Genomic DNA, 20,391 nt, shown 5'->3' on the forward strand with positions numbered 1-20,391 from the left:
TGAGAATTTCCCAGTTGCCCTAATTAAAACTGTAAAGGAGGCCAATTTCAGTTCTAATAGACCGTCCTTCGCATGGATTGGGAGAGTCATGAAATAAAAAAAAACCCTCAATCTGACCTAAAGGTCTATGCTCATGGGTGAACGTAATTTATTTGAGGGGGGGGGGAGCGTTGAGAATTTGATGCATACATGGGATCTCTACAAAGCAATATGCATCACTGGAGTTCACCGTAGCATCAACTGAACACAACTTACATCATACTAACAATAATAAAAATAAAAAAATGAGTCATGCTTGTATATTCCAAGTAACTACGCTGGTGCCTGGTAGCAAACAAAAAAATCAGCCCGAGGCTAATCAAGTGATCTTATAGCCGCTTTCTTGTCCCCTTTCAACACACTCAACCCTTGGAGCAATTTGTGCTCCTCCACCAAGAAAATTAGTAAGCTTTCAAAATAGATGAGCAAAAACAGACCCGGCAAAGGATATATCATAAAAAAAAGAGTTTACTCAGGATGAAGGAGATATTCTGTGCCTGTGAATATCTTCTTTATCCTGAGTAAACTGTTTTGTATAATTGGCTCTTACAAGAAAGAAGATTCCACCTAAACATTAGGAAGAACTTCCTGACAGTAAGAGCTGTTCGGCAGTGGAATTTGCTACCAAGGAGTGGAGTCTCCTTCCTTGGAGGTCTTTAAGCAGAGGCTTGACAGGCATATGTCAAGAATGCTTTGATGGTGTTTCCTGCTTGGCAGGGGGTTGGACTGGATGGCCCTTGTGGTCTCTTCCAACTCTATGATTCTATGACTGATGAAGCATGTAGCGAAATCTGTAATATATCCAGAAAACAGGTCTTCTTTCGCCCACCTGCGATCAGGATGGTGGCTTTGATTCGCCTTCCCGGGATTGATCCATGCACACGGCTTTGTGTTTCCAACTCAAGATCCATCCAGTTCATCTTTGATAAGCGGCTTTGAACATTTTTCATATTCTCCTTTGAGTGACCCTCACCGTTGTGGCAGCACAGGGTTGCCGTTCCGTGTTTGGACTCACGCCACTTGTTGAACGGTTCATTAATCCAGTCTATATAACGTTTACTGTGTGCATTTGTTTAGATACAGTTGTGCTTTTATCCATTCCATGTTCACAGTAGTTCCAGGTCTTGACTTGCACAAGGCACCTTAATATGTTTGTTGTTTGAATGACTCCTAGCCCATCTCTATTCTAGCTATTGTTCCAGTAAATTTGGTTTTATATTGACTCGCCAGTTTGTGGTGTTGTTGTTTTGTTTTGTTGTACTATTATTATTGTCACCACATTTGATACTTTGGGTATATAATTGAGCAGACCCTGACCATGCTGTCCTCCAGGGTCCTGAGCATCACCCTGGTGAGCCCCCATGGGCTTTGTAAGGGGTGGTGGGGTGGCAGAATCAGTGCAGCGGGCCCTGATGGCGCAGCCTGGTGACCAGAAGAGATGCTGCCATCTCAATTGACACTGAATGTCAAATTAAGACGATGGCTGCTGCAGTTCCTTCCATGGTGCTTTGCTTTTGGAGCACCAGAACAGACCATATTGGAATGATTACCTTTTAGAAAAGAGGGCACCGCCATCAGCGGTGGACCATCTGAGGCCCATTGGCTCCAGCATCTACTCCACAATGCCTGGGGCTGATGCCTGGGCTGCACTGACAGAGGGTTGCAAGCACGTTCCCCGTGGGTTCGTGTAACTGCTGTCAGAAGCAACGGCTCCCACACTCACAAAGAGGCTTCCGGCCACACAGAGGCTGCTACGTGAAACAGCCCCTAGATTTCATTTTACCTAAACATTACTGGACATGGAGCAGAGCTGCCTTCAAGATCACAGGGAGGGCCGTATGGGAGAAGCTCTCCTTCAGATACGTTGCGTCTCCAGCCTTTAAAGCAGAAATGTGGAAGGAACTGAGAGCGGCAATCCACCCCACAGTGGGGTGGGGTGGGAGGAAAGTGCTGGCGTTATAACAATCAAATAGATGCAGTTGGGGGATACATTTCCAGCTGGGCCTTCCGACAATGTTTGTGTTCACAACAACATCAACCCCTTTCCCTCATTTGCAAGGAGAGAGCCCCAGCCCTGACTCCTTCTAATGCCTGAGAAAACTCACTAGACCCAAATCCTGCTGGGCTACAAAACAGCTAAAGCTCAGCTTCTGCTCATTTTGCATGTTCAGCACTGACCTACTTCAGAACAAGAAATGATGCATTACACCAGACTCTGTGATGAGAATGAGGCTTGCTTCCTTCCAGCTGCAAATCATCTAGTTATGTGCCTCTTCTGTAATTTACATGCCCTCCATGTGTATCCATTTTAATGGTGACAGTATCTGGTTCCTCCTGCCCCCAGACTGTAAGTGTGCACAGAATTTCTAAACAGGACTGAATTTACCTGTGGTTTCTACCGATTCAGGTTGGCGCAAGCACCATCTGATTTATTTGGGAGCTGGATCTTGCAACTCTGTGAACAGTCTAACACTGGGGCGAGGATCCTGTGGTCCTCCAGGTGTTCATGGACTACACCTTCCATTAATCCCAGGTAGCAGAGCCAATAATCAGGCATAATGGGATCTAAAAGACCAGCAACATACAGAGAGATATAGTTTTTTGTGCCCCTAGGGTGCATACACACTTCTTATATTAGCACCTATGGAGACTGAGTACTTCTCGTTTTTCTTTCTTAAAAAAAATATGGAACACACACACACACACACACTCCCCCCCCCCACCTAAAGGCACAGTTCAGATGTAAACAATACTAGTGAATCTCTTTCAACCACTGAAGTGGAGAGAAACTGAAAGTTGCTAACATCAATATGAAGAAAAAAGGTGACACAACCATATATTATGGAATGTAACAGCTACAGTTTGTCCTGTAGAATGTTTGTGTGCTGGACGAATGGACACCAGTCCATCATAAAAGTCATTCATTTCCCCCCACCTACCCATCCCCGCTAGCTTCATGAAGCATTTGTGTCAGTTTTTCAGAAAGTGCTATGTCCCAAATTGCATTATAGAGTTTTTTGTTCCTTGAGACCCTTTGCGTCTGTCCCATTTTCTAGTGATCAATATTCCTGCTGCCAATAATAGAGGTTCAACTAAATGTTTATATGATGTTTACATGTTATCATATTATATTATATTGTATTAGTTTATATAACAACCCTTGGCTGTCTCCACTGAATATACCCAGCAATGCTATTTCAAGTCTTATTGCATTTTTTCAAATCTATTGCATTTTTCTCTCTCCTGAAAATCAGCTCTTGAGAAACTGGATTCATTCCAAAAATGCAAGCTCATTGCAGTTGATTCTACATTACCCTACAGTGCATCCATTTGCAAACAGATGAAAACAGGTGCAGGTGGTCTCAGCACTGCAGGGTGTATCCAAAACCTGATATATCCAACCTTCCAGGTGGGCATATACCAAGACTGCAATCACCATTTTCTTCTTCATTCACCTTCATATAAGATGGAGAAGTTATGGCTAACCTTATCAAGGAGAGGTTTTTCAAATGTGTATCTACACCAGGCATAGGCAACCTTGGCTCTCCAGATGTTTTGGAACTACAACTCCCATGATCCCTAGCTAACAGGGCCAGTGGTCAGGGATCATGGGAGTTGTAGTTCCAAAACATCTAGAGAGCCAAGGTTGCCTATGCCTGATCTACACCAAGCCTTGTGGATGGCAAGATCAAGAATCAGACAAGATTGAAAGCTGCATGATGCGCATGAATGATTCTGGACTGAGAAAAACTACATTTTTGTTGGTACTAACAGGTTAATGTGTACACAGCCCTAATCTACCATTTCATAGGGGAATATATTTGAACCACACACACAAACCTACAAGCTCTTCCCCACTGCTGATCAGTGACCGAAAGTGAGGTTGCAAATCTCTCACAGGGGCAATTCCAAACTTGTGGTGGGACTAAGGGTCAGTGACTGGCTGCCATTGAATCTGTTCCATTGCCCATAAAGACCTAGAAGAGGTAATCAGCCAGCCAGACATAAGTAGTTGACTGTTCCGAGAAGCATTAGGAGACTGGCTCGGTTTTGCAGATTTTCAAACATCGTTCAACCTTTGCCACAAGTTAATAACTCTCAATTACCTGAGCCCATTTCAGGCAAATTAAGAGCACTTGTCTGGAACTAGGCCACACTGTCTCAGCGCTGCTGGACCACGCTTCAGTGAGGGCGGAAGTTGATGAGGGAAGTGAATAGTCTGGTCAAGTAACCTCGCTGATTGGTTTTGTGCCTGCTTGGAAAGGGAATAGCTGGATGGGGAGAAAAGGCCATTGTCCTCTTTGGGAAGCGTTTCAAAACTGCTTGTTGGCCAAGGAATGGCACATTTCCCTCCAAGGAAGCAAACGGAGTATGTGTGTGTGTGTGTGTGTGTGTGAGAGAGAGAGAGAGAGAGAGAGAGTGAACAAATTTCTCTTTTGAGGAATGTGCAGTCACTAAATCCAGCGAGTTTTCAATCTTTCCACCTTCCAGATGACCTTCCCCGCATCAACTTTGTCTGCTGACAAAGTTCTCAGACATTTGCCATGCAAGCTCTTGGTGTTGCAGAGGTTTATGGGGAGTTCTCCTCAGCACTGCACATTCACACGAGCAGGTAAATAATAATCAATACTTCAGCACCAACTTGGTCTACCATGCCTAATACTGAGGAATCCCTAAACTTGTTAAGGAACCCCAGGATTTCCCATAACACAGTTGAAAACCAATGAAACCCAAGCAAGGTTTGGTATCATTAAAATGATCAAGCTCTGGATCCATGTATCAGACAATCGAGAGCAAGTGCAGAGGAAAGACTTATTGGGATCTACTGGAAGATCAGCAGGTGATTTGCTGTAGATCGGCAAGGACTCCCAATTGTTTAACAAAAAGTAATCTGCCACTCACAACCAAATTAGGCTGCTAGGAGTCTCATGTTATTATTTAAAAGCATTGTAAGCTACTTTATATATATATAGTTTAAAAGTCTCTAAGCATCTGTAAGTAATTTGTAGTAACTCAGGTGTAGGTTTATAATTATATATGCAGCACCATCTAGTTTGTGGCTTTTGGGGTGGAACAAGCAATTGACTCCATCCCTTGGGCCATTATTTTGCAGCTGGAGCCACTGCTCTGTACCTGACTCTGGCTGGTGGACCTTGTGGTCTAATAAAAAACAAAAGTGTGGTTCTGGCAAGCTTGAAACCTTCCGGGGGAAGGCCGTATCTCAGTGGTATAAGATCTGCCTTGTACGTAAATGGTCCCAGTCATGGCTAGGGAAGAACCCTGCTTGAAATTCTGGAGAGCTGCTGCCAGTCAGTGTAGACAGCACTGAGCTAGATGGATCAGTGGTCTGACTTCTTGTGACGTTCTATGTTCCTGTGCCTGAATTGGAGACAGAGAGACCCATCAGGGTGTCCTGTCTGGATGTACATACACACATAGTAGATAAAAAACTAATTAAATTATTTCTCTCTTATATTTCAATAAAAATACCCAAGGCCACACACAACACACGTACAAAATCATCCCTCCAGGTAGAGCTGGGATAGAAAGGGCAGATCCATCCAGCTGCTGCGTGGAAAACAGCCTAAAAGGGTGTATTAGTATTTTGGTATAACAATGAAACTTCTCAGTGGATGGACGAGCTTGAGCAAAAATTGATCCGCGGTCTCTTTGGATGCTGGCAACTAATGCATGCCAACTAAAGATAGACTGCTGCTATTAATGCAGCGTCAGGGCACGTGTCGAGCTCTCATCCTTTGAAATGCTGTCAGCAGGTTAAATGACGGAGCCTTTTTAATATCAATTAATTGACAAACGGCAGGCTTACCACTGACATCGTGAGTCATGCTCAACCAGCACAAGTGGAAAGCTCCCCAGGCAATTATGGTAAAATGGCAGCTGCAAGGGTAATGCCTGATACACAGAATCCTTCTCGTCTGTTAAGTTCGTAGAGAATCAGGCACCAGCTAAGCACAAGGGCTGAAGGGTACGTAAAAGGATGGGGAGGAAACTAGGTTTGGTTCACATTATGTGAACAGGATTCACACTTCCTGAAACAATTCGAATGCCAAAAGGCAGGCATCGTTTTATATTTACGCATTTACGAATTTTGTAATGCAGCTCTCCTTCCCAAAAAATTGTATAGAAATGGGTGCATTGGGGAATGGGTGTGCAAAAATGCCAGTATTAGTGAGGATAACATACAGAATGTGTATTAGGGGAAACTGCTTGCAAAATGGTTTCAATTAGGCAAACCTACACACAAAGGTAGAAACGTACACTAAAACGATGATGGATTTTTGTAAGATTTTTTTCTTTTTCCTTTCACAAGCAAACCGATGCAGAAATGTGGAAAAATGAGAGACCTGAAAGTGACGGATCCATCCTTAATAATATGCCAGGGTTCCTAAGCGCCACTGTAACATTTTTTCGAAAACCTACCTCCAAGCAAACATCGTTGTGTTAATGTTTACTATTAACCGCCAAATCTCCATATAGAACTCCCCCCCTCCCCAGTATTTCAAATGCTTCACATACATTATCCATGAAATGATTACAAAAATATTTCTGGAACGCAGACACAATGCTTTAGTCATTGGCTGAATCTTCAACTGCAAGTCCAGCGAGCCGTCGGTGTTTGTGCTGAAAAAGTGGGACATTGTTTGAAACACCAGAGGTCAACATCCTCTCGCTAGCCGGCCATGAGATGTTTCAGCACTAGTAGACATCACCTGGCATTATCAATTTAAGAAGTGTGGGACATACACAGGTGGCCCAGCCTTGAGAGTCACCCAGTCTAGGTACTTGTGGCCCGCCCCGATGTATAAATGAAGCTCATGGATCGACAGGCTTGCCTCAGCGTTTTCAATAGAGGGAATGCTTCCATGAACCCGCAAAGCTTTCAGAGAACTGCCAATGCCAGTTAAGAATATGCAAAACTAGTTGGACCAATGCTCAGATACAGCGACAGGAGATCCCTTCATCTGTCCAAGGCATGCCATCCAATTGGCCTTCTGTTAGGTGGATGTTGGAGGGGCAAGGGAAACAACAGGCTTGACCTATTGGCAGATAGGAACCTGCTTTATATCGAATTTGCCTATTGATCCGGCTAGTTCATGTGTGGTCCACACTGACTGGCAGCTGCTCTCCAGGGTTTCAGCCAGGGAACATTCCCAGCCCTACCTGGAGATGCTGATGATTGAAATGGGGACCTTCTGTATGAAAAGCAGAAGTTCTACCGCTGAGCTATGGTCCTTCCTAGAGAAGCATACTTGGTGAATATAAACACTGCCACTGCAGTTTGGTCCTTTAGCTAAGGCTGAACTCCCTTCCCTTGACATTTAGGAACATAGGAAGCTGCCTGATACTGAGTCAGACCACGATCCATCTGCCAGTCTTCTCTGGCTGGCAACGGCCCTCCAGGGTTTCAGACACAGGGTGTTCTCAGCCCTATTTGGAGCCGTCATGGATTGATCACGTGACATTCTGCACACAAAGGAGATAAAACTACCACTGAACTGCAACCTCTCCATGAGGTCACCAGGTCCAGATTCATTGCAGGCTTGCTATCCGGCTAGTTATGGGCACGCAAGGATAGCAGGCAATCTCTCTGCAAAATGGGCTCACCTGGGCATTCACTGGAACACGGTGTATTTAAGGCTGAGCGTAAAACAAAAGTTGCTTCCCGGTGACATTTTAAATGCCATTATATTGCCTCTGTTATAATTTCAACGTTATTATCTGAAGGGGCTCAAGCTGTGAAGAAAACCGATAGGCTGCCAAGGAGGAGCACATTTCTATGATATATGCTGGCATTGTGAGGAGAAATTGATTGTCAAAACGGCATCCTCCAGAGGAAGAGTGGCATGCGTGAGCTAGGAGAGAAGGACAAAGGTCTAGGCTTAGCAGCAGTCAAGCCAACTGGAGGACCACATTGAACACCCGTCAACACCATTCACAGGCGACACAGAATGGGTGGAGGGAGCCAAAGGCAATCCAAGCATTGGAGAACCTTCTTAAAATCTTGAATAGGAAACTAGGAAGCCGTCTTGGTGCAGCCAGAGCTTGGGATCCATCTAGCTCAGTATTGTCTTTCCAGGGCGCTTGAGTGATTTGATCTTTGCAAACTGCCCTGATTGGCACACACACACACACACACACACACACACACACACACACACACACACATGCACCGGACCAATGTACAGATCACAACCTAAGTTACCCCACCGGACCAGCCTTTGCACTTTGGGAATGCTCTGAGCTGAAATGCACATGTCAAAATATGTTTGTACAGGTGTATTTTGAGAGAAAATGCATTTAGAACCGCGTATTCTCAGGGGGAGCGTTTAGAGATGTGCATTTAAAAAAACAAATTTTAATGTGAAATTTCATCCTTTTTTATTTTAAGGGATTCAGATTAACGTGGAACTGGGTTGTAACAGACTTATGGGTAAACATAGACCAGTAATAGACGGATGTGCCTCCACTATTGCTTACGCTGACCGGCAGCAGGGTTTCAGAAAAAGGTGGTTCTTAGCACTATCTAGAAATACCAGGGATTAAACTTTGTAGCTTTTTCGGATACAGTATGTGTGCACCCACCGAGCTGGGGGGCCTTCCCAAGAGAGAGGGAGCATTTGACATCAGAAGTTAGACATTTTGCAGGAAAGTATTTGGTCTCCCTTCATACATGAAAATTGAGCTTGGGAGTGTGGGCAAAGCAATTAAAGGCTGATGATTCTAAATAGGAACAATTATTCCAGAATTACTTTAGAGCATCACTTTTATTGCTCCAATTAGTTTTTATTTTCCAAAGAGATTCTCTCGTGTTGGTATTCCTGTCCCCACAGTGAGTTGCCTATCCTTTCTTCTTCCCCAAGAGCTACATTCTCTCCCTGCCCAAACATTACGTGGAGCTTCCTGCAAAATTTGGACTTCGCTCTCTCCCCAAAACCTCCTGCCACCAAACACAGATAACCATGTCAGAAGAGATTGTTATGTATTTTGCAACAATAAGGGATTCAATCCCCAAACAATAGCACAATGAAAGGAATTAGTTGGGCTAAAGAAATCGAAGGAAGCAATCCCTCCCAAGCTTGAATCTAAGGCGCTTGGGTGATACGCATATTATGTGGGCCATCAATGACTTCTCCCAGTCTCTAGTGGGTCATTTCCTGTTGGTATACATTTTTTACGTTCCATGAATTTTTAAATTGCCTAAATTCTCCCACTCTGCCATTCATGCACAATTTCCAAGTTGCTGCTGCTGCTATTATTTAAAGAACGTGTGGGATTAATTATGAAACTTGATTGCCTTAGCCAAAATTACTATAAAATACTAGACAATTAAAATACACCGAAACCCATTCTGAAATGTTTAGAAGAACGTCTTTTATCTCTCCAATGTAAGCAAAATAAATAAATCATATTAGTCACTGAGTTTTAGTCTGGGTGACAAGAAACAAATAAGCGAACAATGGAAATGTGTGAGATTAAAGGAAGATATACCACATCTGATAGACAGAAACTAGTACGTTGAAAAAGCAGTGTGATATCACTATTATTAGTAAAATTTAAAAAATACATCTCCTGCATGTTGAATAAGCACCATCTTCATTTAATCTCATATATCCACATTTGGGTTGGGGTGTTCTTTTCAATCGGATTAGAACCCCGGAAAGGATTCAATTTGTTTTTGGTTTACACGATGCCTAAAATAATAATAATAATAATAATAATAATAATAATAATAATAATAATAATAATACTTTAAAATCTAGGCATTGTACAAAGTAAAAATAAGACCATGGACTTTATAGTATCTAACAATAGCTGTAAAGATGAGCAGGGAAGAAGAATATATTAGATCCCCTGCCCGCAGCTTAATTTACCATGTGTATCACTGAAAATCCTTATTCAGTTTTGAAGCTTTTAATCTTCATTCAAGGTTCTTTTTATTATTCCTCCTTCCTTAGGCTTTTCATCAATGGCTGCCAAAGGAATCGGAACAGAGCAACCCACAATGAACTATCATCGTGGAACAATTTAAAATGATACAGCCAGCCAGATCAATGCTAGAACTGTCTGCCAAAATACGAACATACGATAAGGAAACAAAATCAAACAGCTGATAACAAGGTACACAGTTTCTGACTGGCAATAGGTGCTGCGCACTTTCTCTCTCTCTCTCTCTCTCTCTCTCTCTCTCTCTCTCTCTCTCTCTCTCGTGTGTGTGGGGGGGAGGTTTCCAGGTCTTTTTATAATGCATATTTTGTGATTTAATATTTTTTCAATGCAGTTGAGCATTTTCTCTTGTAAGGCAATCCCCGACTGAACCAGACTCTGAGCCCCCCTCAGAAAGGGCGCTACGCAGACAATGAAACCCTATAGAGATTAAATTCTGTAGTACACTGAATGTCTTAAAAGAAAAAATACACCAGCTCTTCAAATATATCATCAACCACCACATAATTAACACATTGGCATACATGTGAGAAAATGTGACTCATCTCAGAGATAATTCAAAGACTAATTTTAATGGATAACTCATGGCACTTTTCTATGGCACCCAAAAATGCACATGATTATATTCTTGAGTCATTAAAACATAAAACTCAAATTTAGTTGGTGTCTGCGACACTCAGGTCTGGTAAAAGAAAAGGAGCACAATGGAATCCAAAGTGATGAACGGAGTTGCTAGACTGTCGCATCAAGATGTAAGAGCACAGTGCCCAAAATGAACAACCGTGCTCATATTAATATAATCGATAATCACTCTAATCCAAAACTGAAGGTGAACTCCAATGCAGATACAGGACTCTCTGGAACCCATAATGCACTGTTCATTTGAATAGGACAAACAGGTCCATGTGTACAAAGGAATGTTTATATGGACTTCTGGCCTCCATTGAACTGAATGAGTAGCCCTTCTGCGAAATAACTGGATGAGTGAAAGCCACCGAGCATTGTTCTCCCCGTCGATTTCAGTGATGTGAGATGTCTTTTATCCACCACATTAGTGTCTGCTACTGGAAAAAACACAAGCATCCCCCCCTTTTTTGCAAAATACCATTATGTCCTCTTGAATTACTTCATCTCTTGAGCGGTCCAAACATTCCCTTAGTATTGCAGTAAGGGTTAGCTTTCTACCTAGTGCTCGGGACTAAGAGATTTCAATATACAAAATGATGTTTTATGGTACACAAGTGATGCTGTACCATATTTTTTGGGGTGGCTCTTATAAACCATGCTCACTCTGATCCAGTGATTTGCTATCAAGAGGTCCAGAGGACACACGATCTTCCCTTGAAGAATTAAGGGTTGCTACACTTACAGGAGGAAGCTACTAAGACCTTTGCGATCAAGGATATTCTTCCCCCATCCCTCCAAAAGGCAGGAGGTCACATGTTCTTAGATTGGAGTGAGTAAGCACAGAGCAATTTGATGATGAAGCTTGGTTTGCTTACAATGGTATAAAAATCCAAAGACAGCGATGGAGACCAAGCTGATAAGTGTGTGGTCCTAGGAACTACTATGCTATCAAAGGTAAGGACAGGTAGTTTTATTAGCTGTGATATACTCCTGCTGATGTAAGCTGGCCCAGGGAAAGGAAACCAGAGGGTAGGGTAGCCTGGGAAATGTAAATAGAGAATTCTCTGAGCTTCGTAGGTGCTCATGTGAAGTCAGAATGGTGAGTGTGTGTGTGTGTGCTGTTGCCTGTTGTGGTGCCCTGGCTAATACCTCAACGTACCACCCTCTGGACGGAGCCCCTTGGTTCTTCTACACCATTGACAACTGCCACTGGAAGATAAGGGAATGCATCACATTTTATGTGACGGGGAAATAGAACCAGATGAAGTCCGCAAAGGGCACAACAAGGAAAGGAACCATCTATGCAACCTCCTGGGATCACCAGCAGCTACCCTCCATGGCTATTGTTTCATGGCATATTTTTTTTATGATGGAATTCCAGAAGGAAGTACTAGAGGACTTTCTTGCCCTACTCATCTTGCCCAGGCTGTGGCGGTATCTACATCAGTACAAGTGACTGAATACTTACACTTTCGGTGTCAGCTTAGCCTATTAAAGTAATATGCACTATGCATTCAGTGTAGCACCCAATTCAAATGTTATTATCTTAAGAGTAATAAGAAACCAATCCACAAAACTCTCTCTCTCTCTCTCTCTCTCTCTCTCTCTGTGTGTGTGTGTGTGTGTGTGTTTTGGGAGCAAGGATATCCACTACTTTCTTGTTGATTATTGGAGTCGTAAATAAACCTTAAAAGAGTTGAAAACCATAATATGTATTTCAAACTGGCAATGTTTAAAGATTAAGCAGATCCAAAATTATATGCAGTAGCTTTCACGAACATTGGAATATCTTATGACATTCTTCCCTAGGCAAGCAAAGCAACCTTCAAAAAAATAAAGAAAATGACATTTTCTAACAGTTTGCGAGAGACAAAAAACCGACAACCCTTTTCCATCTACATCATTTAACCCTAATCTAATATTCTCAAGCATTAAATAACTCCTGGCTAAAGACAGCTTTGGTTGTTCTCACCTAGGATATAAAATTAAGGGTTGGGTAACAACCCATTGACCATGCTATAGGGCTCGTTCCCATTCGTTTCAGTAGGGATTTGCAGGGGGAGAACTTCCTTGTGGATTGTGCCCTTTGCCGAAACTTTTGAGCCGCTCACCCAACAGGCAGCGTGAGAAAGATTAAACGGGTTCACAGGCTTGGGCATCTGGGACGGGCGGCCTAAAAGGGCAACATGCTTGTATGACAAACGGCTCTTCATGGGCAATCAAGCTGTACAACTGTTCATTCATCAACGTTGAGAATTATACACAAACCGAACCAATCGCATCTTTGGCAGGGGGTGGGAGAGAGAGAGAGAGACTGTAATGATGCAATTGTTTTCCACTCTTGAGAAAGTGCAAGGTCATATATCCTTATTTAAAGACTGGACACCCCCTACTATTCTTCCTCCAACCCCAGCTGAAGCCAGCAAACTATTCTTTATTAATTGTGCAGACGGTACGTGCGCAATCCCTGGGAAGCATCAATCTTTATAGCTGCTTGGACCATCCACTAAGTTACATTTCTGCATTGTGATGCGATCTCATAACATGATCACTAAGGCAGACTATATACAAGAGTTACTGCTGATACAGCTCCTGTTCCGTAATGGAGGGGAGGGGGGGGGGAACCCTGAGTGAATGCAAAGCTATTTATCAAAGCCTTTTAAAATACAATCCTGCATCGTTTTCAAACAGAGCCATAGTATGGATACTTCTTTAAAAAAGGAGAATTATGGGCTTCTAGACAAGCCGGAAGACTTCCCCTCGCCCCACAACTCCAGAAGGCAAGATTCTGAAGGAACAATTTTACACGATTCTCATCCTTCAACGGGTGGGTTGAGGAAGTATTTCCATAAACTTATGTGACAGCCAAAACACCACCAGATTCAGGTAATAGAACCCTGGTGTTCCAAGATAGTCATCAGCAATATCTTTTCTGACTGATTTGGAGGGGCCAGCAGTAAGAATGTAGAAAGCTGAGAGGAACACAACACACAAGCGGACATTTGCACATTGACAGATCTTCTCAAAAACTATTTGAGAGCGTCAAGTTGGCACTCTCCTGGGCGAAGGATGGGTAACATAACAGCAACAAAACAAAACAAGCAACTGTAGCACATACCATTGAGGCTCCGAGTTAAGGGAAATGGTCGATTTCGGAAACTCACCATTCCCAACAACAGACACCATGTTCTAAATTTAGGATTATCCGAAAGTGGACTGTGGAAGGCATCGACGACGCATGTGTATTATGCACAATGCATATGACAGAGAGGCTCACCCATACTAAAAATGACATCCCCACCTCGGCAACACATTAATCCTCAGCAGCTGAAACAGATGGGCTATTTCATGAATAGTTCATCTCAAACGCTCCATCAGCTAAGAAATCTACAGCCCCAAGAGAAAAATTACCGGGGAGGTGGGTGGGGTGGAATTAGGTGCCCACAACTTTGAATGAATCCATAATATGGCCGGCACCAGACTATATGGGAAGGAAGTGGGTTTCCATTCCCTTTTATTTTTTAAAAAATGATAGTTTTGAAGACCATTCACAAAGTTCTATTCGAACTTCCACCTTGTACACACTTTCCACTAAAGAGACGTACTACGTAGCCAGTGCTGCAATCTCATTGCCTCCCTTTTCATTATATAAATTCAGCATGGTCATATTCTTGTTTGCAAAGTTCGGCGTGATCCTATTATTCTTATTTCAGACGGGATTAATTTTGTTTTCCAGGAAGGATGTTATGTTAGGGTCCAGATTTTCCCTGTTGGATTTTTGCCTTGCATTCCTAGAGAACCCAAAATACACTTTCTTTTCCTTTCCTGTTGTCAGGCAATGAAAGAGCAACTGGAACTTTAAAGATCAAGTGGCGAGGCAGAAAATTAACCAAATCTGTTTCCCTTCATGAAAATCTAGCATGCACGTCGTCCAATCAATCTCTCTAGTCTTTTCATCCCTGTATACAAGAGTAATCTTCCTAATAATTAACACTAAATTTACCATGCATCCGCCAACATGGGCAAAATTGTCTGTTTTAATTTCCTTCCTGCTGTGTCACAAAAACTGACCACATTTCCCACATATTCAAACAGTCTGCATCTGTGGCTAATTTATTTTTCAATGCATTTTCTTTCTTCATCTGAGCAGGTTGCGCCTTAGCCCCCTGAACAAGTTAAGATTTCTAAGCAGGAGGCAAAATATCTGTATAGGAATTTCCACTGGATGTGAAGACTGTGCCTCTCTTAAAAATAAAATAAAACAAAACCCTGTAAGGCTCGGCACTGCATTTCCCCACGTTAAATAAGCAGAATATAAATCATACTTATCGGGTCTCTGCTCTACAGCTACCATTAACCCCCCCCGTTTCCCTGATAGAGAACGTTGCAGATCAAACACAACCGGGGGGGGGGGTGAGTGCAAGAAAACACACACACACACACACACACACACACACACACACACACACACACTAGAGACCACAAAAGAATTTTCAAGTGACAAGAGACGGGGAATAAATCCTTACTCTGCCACACAGACACTTCTAGCAGTAAGTCGGTAGCCAGAGAAAGAGAGAGAGAGAAAGGAAGGGAGGGAGAAACCCAGGGCTTTTGTTTATACCATCAAAACCCTCTAGGAAAAGAAAGCACACAGAATACAACCATCTAGAATCTCGGGAACTGGCTTGGTCTGAGGTTCGGATGCTGCCGGGCAACTGAGTCAGTACTTACATTCTGTCGGAAACTAGCAAACGGCTATCAACCATCATCTCCGGCAGAAAATCCAGCTTGAATGAAGAAGTCATCTTCTTCTCCTTCTTCTCCTTCTTCTTTTTCGTCTTCTTTTTCTTCCTCTTCTCTTCCCTCCTATGCACACCGTTCTGGTCTGGCAAATAAGAATGTTTCTCTTGCTTGTCTGATTCAACAACTGCACTGGCCAAGAGACAGGCAAGGACAGGTGCGGGAGGCCTCCCCAAGGCAGCAGTCAGAGTCGGCAGTTGTCACATTCTCTCCCCCTCTTGTTTTCCTCCAATCCCCTCTGAAATCTACTGCTGAGGCAACTGTCTATAGAGCGCCAGGTGCTGAAAACAGGGGGCGGAGCCACTTCCCCACTGCAGCTAGAATTTAACCCCTGCAAACCCGGGCAGAGAGCCTCGGCAACGAGCTGGACGATGCACGCTCAAAATTGTGGACAGGCTCGATTTGTTTTAAAGGAGGTTTTCTTTTTGGGGGGTGGGGTGGGGTGGGGTAGAGAAAAGGCAGCCAGACAGCCAGCTTCTCTCAAATGCATAAGGAATCAGTTTCTCGATTTCCAACGCGCTTTTATTTAACTCACTCGGGATCCTGCTAACTGCTTGTTGTGGCGATGATAAAAAGAGTTTTAGAAGGGTGCACAAAACAAGAACCACCACAAAAAATACCCCCCTGTTGAACCCAAGGTCTGTTTATTTGGGCCTCGTCCAACTTCTATTGGTAGCTCTGCACTCTGCAAAGCAGAAACAAATCGCATTTAAAATAACTCTCATCTATGCAGGGCAAAGAAGCGATCTGTTAACGAATTCATAAAATTAGCTGCGGGGGGGGGGGCGCTGAACGGGCTAAAGTGTTTGGCTTCTTCCTTCTTTATCCAAGGAGACAGATAGATAGATGATAGATAGATAGATAGATAGATAGATAGATAGATAGATAGATAGATAGATAGATAGATAGATAGATAGATTATAGAGAGATAGATAGATAATAAAAACGCAAACATGGAAAGGTGATTAATCGCACAATGGCTCTGATATTCTCAGGAACACTCATAAACCTTTTAGAATATAGCCCTTTCTGATATCTGAGAATATTTATTTTAAAATATCCATAATGAATCCAGATGGGGTCAAGGGGAGAAGGGGAAGAAATCATCTTGGGGGGGGGGGGGACTTGCACTATGAAACCAAAGCAGCCAGGACTATGTGGACAAGAGAGAGAAAGAGAAAATATGTTTAAAGACCCTCTCATATTTTACGTATTTATGGCTCGGTGTCCAATGCGCTTAAATGCCGATTGAGAAACTGATACCAACCCCCTAGGAATTTGAAATATGAAGCAGCCCTACACCAGTCACTATAATAAATGAGGCACTTTTACAATAAAGCAGTAAATGTTTCAAGGCAGATGTCGCCCTCATTCACATGAGTTCAGCAGAACTAACTTTATGCACTAAAAAGCACACTTCTCATTCTCATCAAACAACTGTACATTGATTCAGGGACCCCAGCGCTCTGTTCAAAAGGCTCGAAACTGATCATGAAGCTATGCGAAAACTTCAGAAGAAGCAATTTCTTACTGCTGAATTACGGCATTCTGTTTGCACAACTGATCCACTTGTGCAAAAAGGACTTCTTTTCCCTCCCCTCCCTTCTGAAACTCCCAATGTGCCCCCAAAATCTGCTCTGGGACAGACTGAGGGAGAATTAATAATAATAATAATAATAATAATAATAATAATAATAATAATAATAATATATTTATACCCCGCCCATCTGGCTGGGTTTCCTCAGCCACTCTGGGCGGCTTCCAACAGAAATATTAAAATACAATAATTTATTAAACATTAAAAGCTTCCCTAAACAGGGCTGCCTTCAGATGTCCTCTAAAAGTCTGGTAGTTGTTTTTCTCTTTGACATCTGGTGGGAGGACATTCCACAGGGCGGGTGCCACTACCGAGAAGGCCCTCTGCCTGGTTCCCTGTAACTTGGCTTCTCGTAATGAGGGAACCGCCAGAAGGCCCTCGGCACTGGACTTCAGTGTCCGGGCAGAAAGATGGAGGTGGAGACACTCCTTCGGGTATACTGACGAGGGGGGGGGGCTGGAGGGGGTGAGAAAAGGAAGGGGCTCTTGGTGAGATGCTGCATCTCACCCACTATTTCCTTCCTTTTTATTAGTTCAACATATTGCAGCACAGATCTTTAACATTTTAAAAAAAATAAAACAGTGCTCTCCTGAAATGAAGGAATCCAAGCTAAATCCAAAACACAATATCGGCATCAGTGCATTACTGTGCCCCAGCAGACAGATCTATACATTATGCTATTAGATTTTGCACAGAATATTCTCCAGTTTCTATGTTGGCATCTTAAACATGGCTGCATAAAATTATCGGGGGGGGGGCGCAATGACTTGCCAAACGTTCTGGTTATTTCTATGCCATTTGGCACCCGTTTAGTTTGATGTGACAGCTCAGCATCAGGTGTGATATCATTGCGGGTGCCTAAATAAAAAGTCACGAGGATCGCCGCACCCAATCAAATTGAATAGCAGTGAGGGCAAACGAGGCCGAGGGCAGTGAGAGCAAAGGAGGAGGCGGAGCCGAAAGAACACGGCAGAAGTGAGGGGAACAAAAGGGACTGAGCAGCTCCGAAAAATACAGGTGTTTGCAAGAGTATTAGTTGCTGAAAGGAGCAACTTTCTGCATGAATGAAGGCAGATAGAAAACTAGGTCAGTCGTTTTAGCAGAGCCCATAAAATATATTACAATATATTTATATACCCATGTGCAAACACACACACATTTATTTTATTTTTCAAAACTTGTACGGCATTAAACTGTAAATGAAACCTCTAAGCCAGGGGTAGGCAACCTAAGGCCCATGGGCCACAGTTGGCCCACGGGGGTTGTTTTACTGGTCCATGAGCTGCCCCTGAACCGAGCTGCCCGCTTGGCAAGTCCCCGCACGCTGCGCTAAACCAGCGCTGCGCGGGGACTCGCTTCCACATCACCAGAAATCGCATCTGTGCATGCACAGGTGCTGAAAATCGTGTCTGCGCAGATGCAGACACAGGAAATCGCGGGTGCTTATGCACACACGCAATCTGGCCCACTGAGGGATCTCTGCTGGAGTGAAGCGGCCCAGGAGAGATAAACCTTGCCGACCCCTGCTCTAAGCGGTATAAATATACATAAAAATTATTAATAAAATCAATGAAAAAGCAGATTGAGTAAGATTGACATCTAGAGTTATATATAGTAAGAGAAAAGAACATATTAAAAACACACATCCGCTTTACATGTCTGGGCAGGGTGCCCAATGAGATAGGTTTTTGGTGGGTGTTGAAAAGAACGCAGTGCAGATGTCTGCCTAAAGTCAATGGGCAGGGAGTTCCACAGTGTAGGAGCTGCCACACCAAGAGATAAGTTCCTCACAAATGCCAAATGAACGTTGTGTGACACTCGTAACGCATATGTAGGTATGTGCCCTGTAGGTCAACTTAGAACTAATAAAATATATGTTGGCCTCTTAGTGCAACTATATAGTCTTCAAAATATCAGCTTTAGCAATCGCTGAAGATGGAGCAACACAGGTGTTGGAAGAGGTTTGTTCTCCGTTGCTCCAGAAGGCTGGACTAGAAGCAATGGTTAGAAATGGCAAAGAAGCAGATTTCAGCTAAACGCGGGGAGAAACTTCCTCACAGAGAGAGCGGTTTGGGCAGAGAGAGGAACAGAGACTGCCTCCGGAGGTGGGTGGCCAATCCTTCACTACAGGCTAGACAGCCATCTGCCAAGGATGCTCTAGTTGCAACAGGGCTGATTGAGGGGATGAACTGGATCTGAGGTCCCCCAATTCCACTCCCCCAACACACATAGACCACTTGAACATTACTGATGGTATTGGCAGACCACATAATGATTTTCCACCCTGCTATAGCAGTTGTGCTGTGAACATTGCTGCATGATATTCAATTGCATGTTTATTGCTTCTCTAATTTCTCACGTTCCGTTTTATTGCAATACAGCTTGCATTTTAAATGACAGAAGCAATAAAAAATACAGTTACAATCAATATGAATATTTAATACAGGCATGCCGCAGAGCACCTGAAGGAAGCTCTCAGACCACCAGTGGTCCATGGATCCCAGTTTGGGAAGCCGAGATCCAGGTCACTTCCCAGGATCCTTTCCAACTCCAGAATTCTTGATTTGTTCCTATTTCTCTCTTTCACCCTCTTCTAAATATGTGTAGTGCAGTGGGAACTAAGCAGTGATAAGATCCATGCTGCTCCTATCAAAAGTTAAGCTATGTTTCATTTATCCACAAATAATAATAATAATAATAATAATAATAATAATAATAATTTATTGATACCCCGCCCATCTGGCTGGGTTTCCCCAGTCACTCTGGGCGGCTTCCAACAGAAATATTAGAATACACTAATTTCTTAAAGACTAAAAGCTTCCCTAAACAGGGCTGCCTTCAGATGTCCTCTAAAAGTCTGGTAGTTATTTTTCTTTTTGACATCTGGTGGGAGGGCATTCCACAGGGCGGGTGCCACTACCGAGAAGGCCCTCTGTCTGGTTCCCTGCAACTTGGCTTCTCGCAGCGAGGGAACCGCCAGAAGGCTCTCAGCACTGGACCTCAGTGTCCGGACTGAACGATGGGGGTGGAGACACTCCTTCAGGTATACTGGACCGAGGCCGTTTTGGGCTTTAAAGGTCAGCACCAACACTTTGAACTGTGCTCGGAAATGAACTGGGAGCCAATGTAGGTCTTTCAAGACCGGTGTTATGTGGTCTTGGCGGCTGCTCCCAGTCACCAGTCTATCCGCCACATTCTGGATTAGTTGTAGTTTCTGGGTCACCTTCAAAGGTAGCCCCACATAGAGCGCATTGCAGTAGTCCCAATTTGCACCAAAGAACCTGTGGCTCCACAGAATATTGTAGAAACGAAAGACAGGTTGCTCCAAGGAGCTTACAATATGAATTTTGTCAGTGTGAAAA

At 43.4% G+C, this 20,391-nt stretch overlaps 1 protein-coding gene across 45 annotated transcripts in view; it reads right to left on the minus strand.

The window, feature by feature from the left end:
• The window catches only part of CELF2 (CUGBP Elav-like family member 2), a 492,055-nt gene that overhangs the window by 294,658 nt on the left and 177,006 nt on the right, over positions 1-20,391 (minus strand). For 21 of the 45 annotated variants that reach the window (XM_035128591.3, XM_035128589.3, XM_088652528.1 and 18 more), the window contains exon 1: positions 15,364-15,672. The exons of the other annotated variants lie outside the window; for them this stretch is intronic. In XM_035128591.3, coding sequence (XP_034984482.1) covers positions 15,364-15,437 — 74 coding nt within the window. In that variant the 5' untranslated portion in view covers positions 15,438-15,672. Of the gene's footprint in view, positions 1-15,363; positions 15,673-20,391 lie in introns of those variants that run through there. 45 annotated transcript variants of the gene reach the window in all.

Source organism: Zootoca vivipara, chromosome 9 (genome assembly GCF_965207765.1).
Source record: "Zootoca vivipara chromosome 9, rZooViv2.hap1.1, whole genome shotgun sequence".
NCBI classification, from domain to species: domain Eukaryota; kingdom Metazoa; phylum Chordata; class Lepidosauria; order Squamata; family Lacertidae; genus Zootoca; species Zootoca vivipara.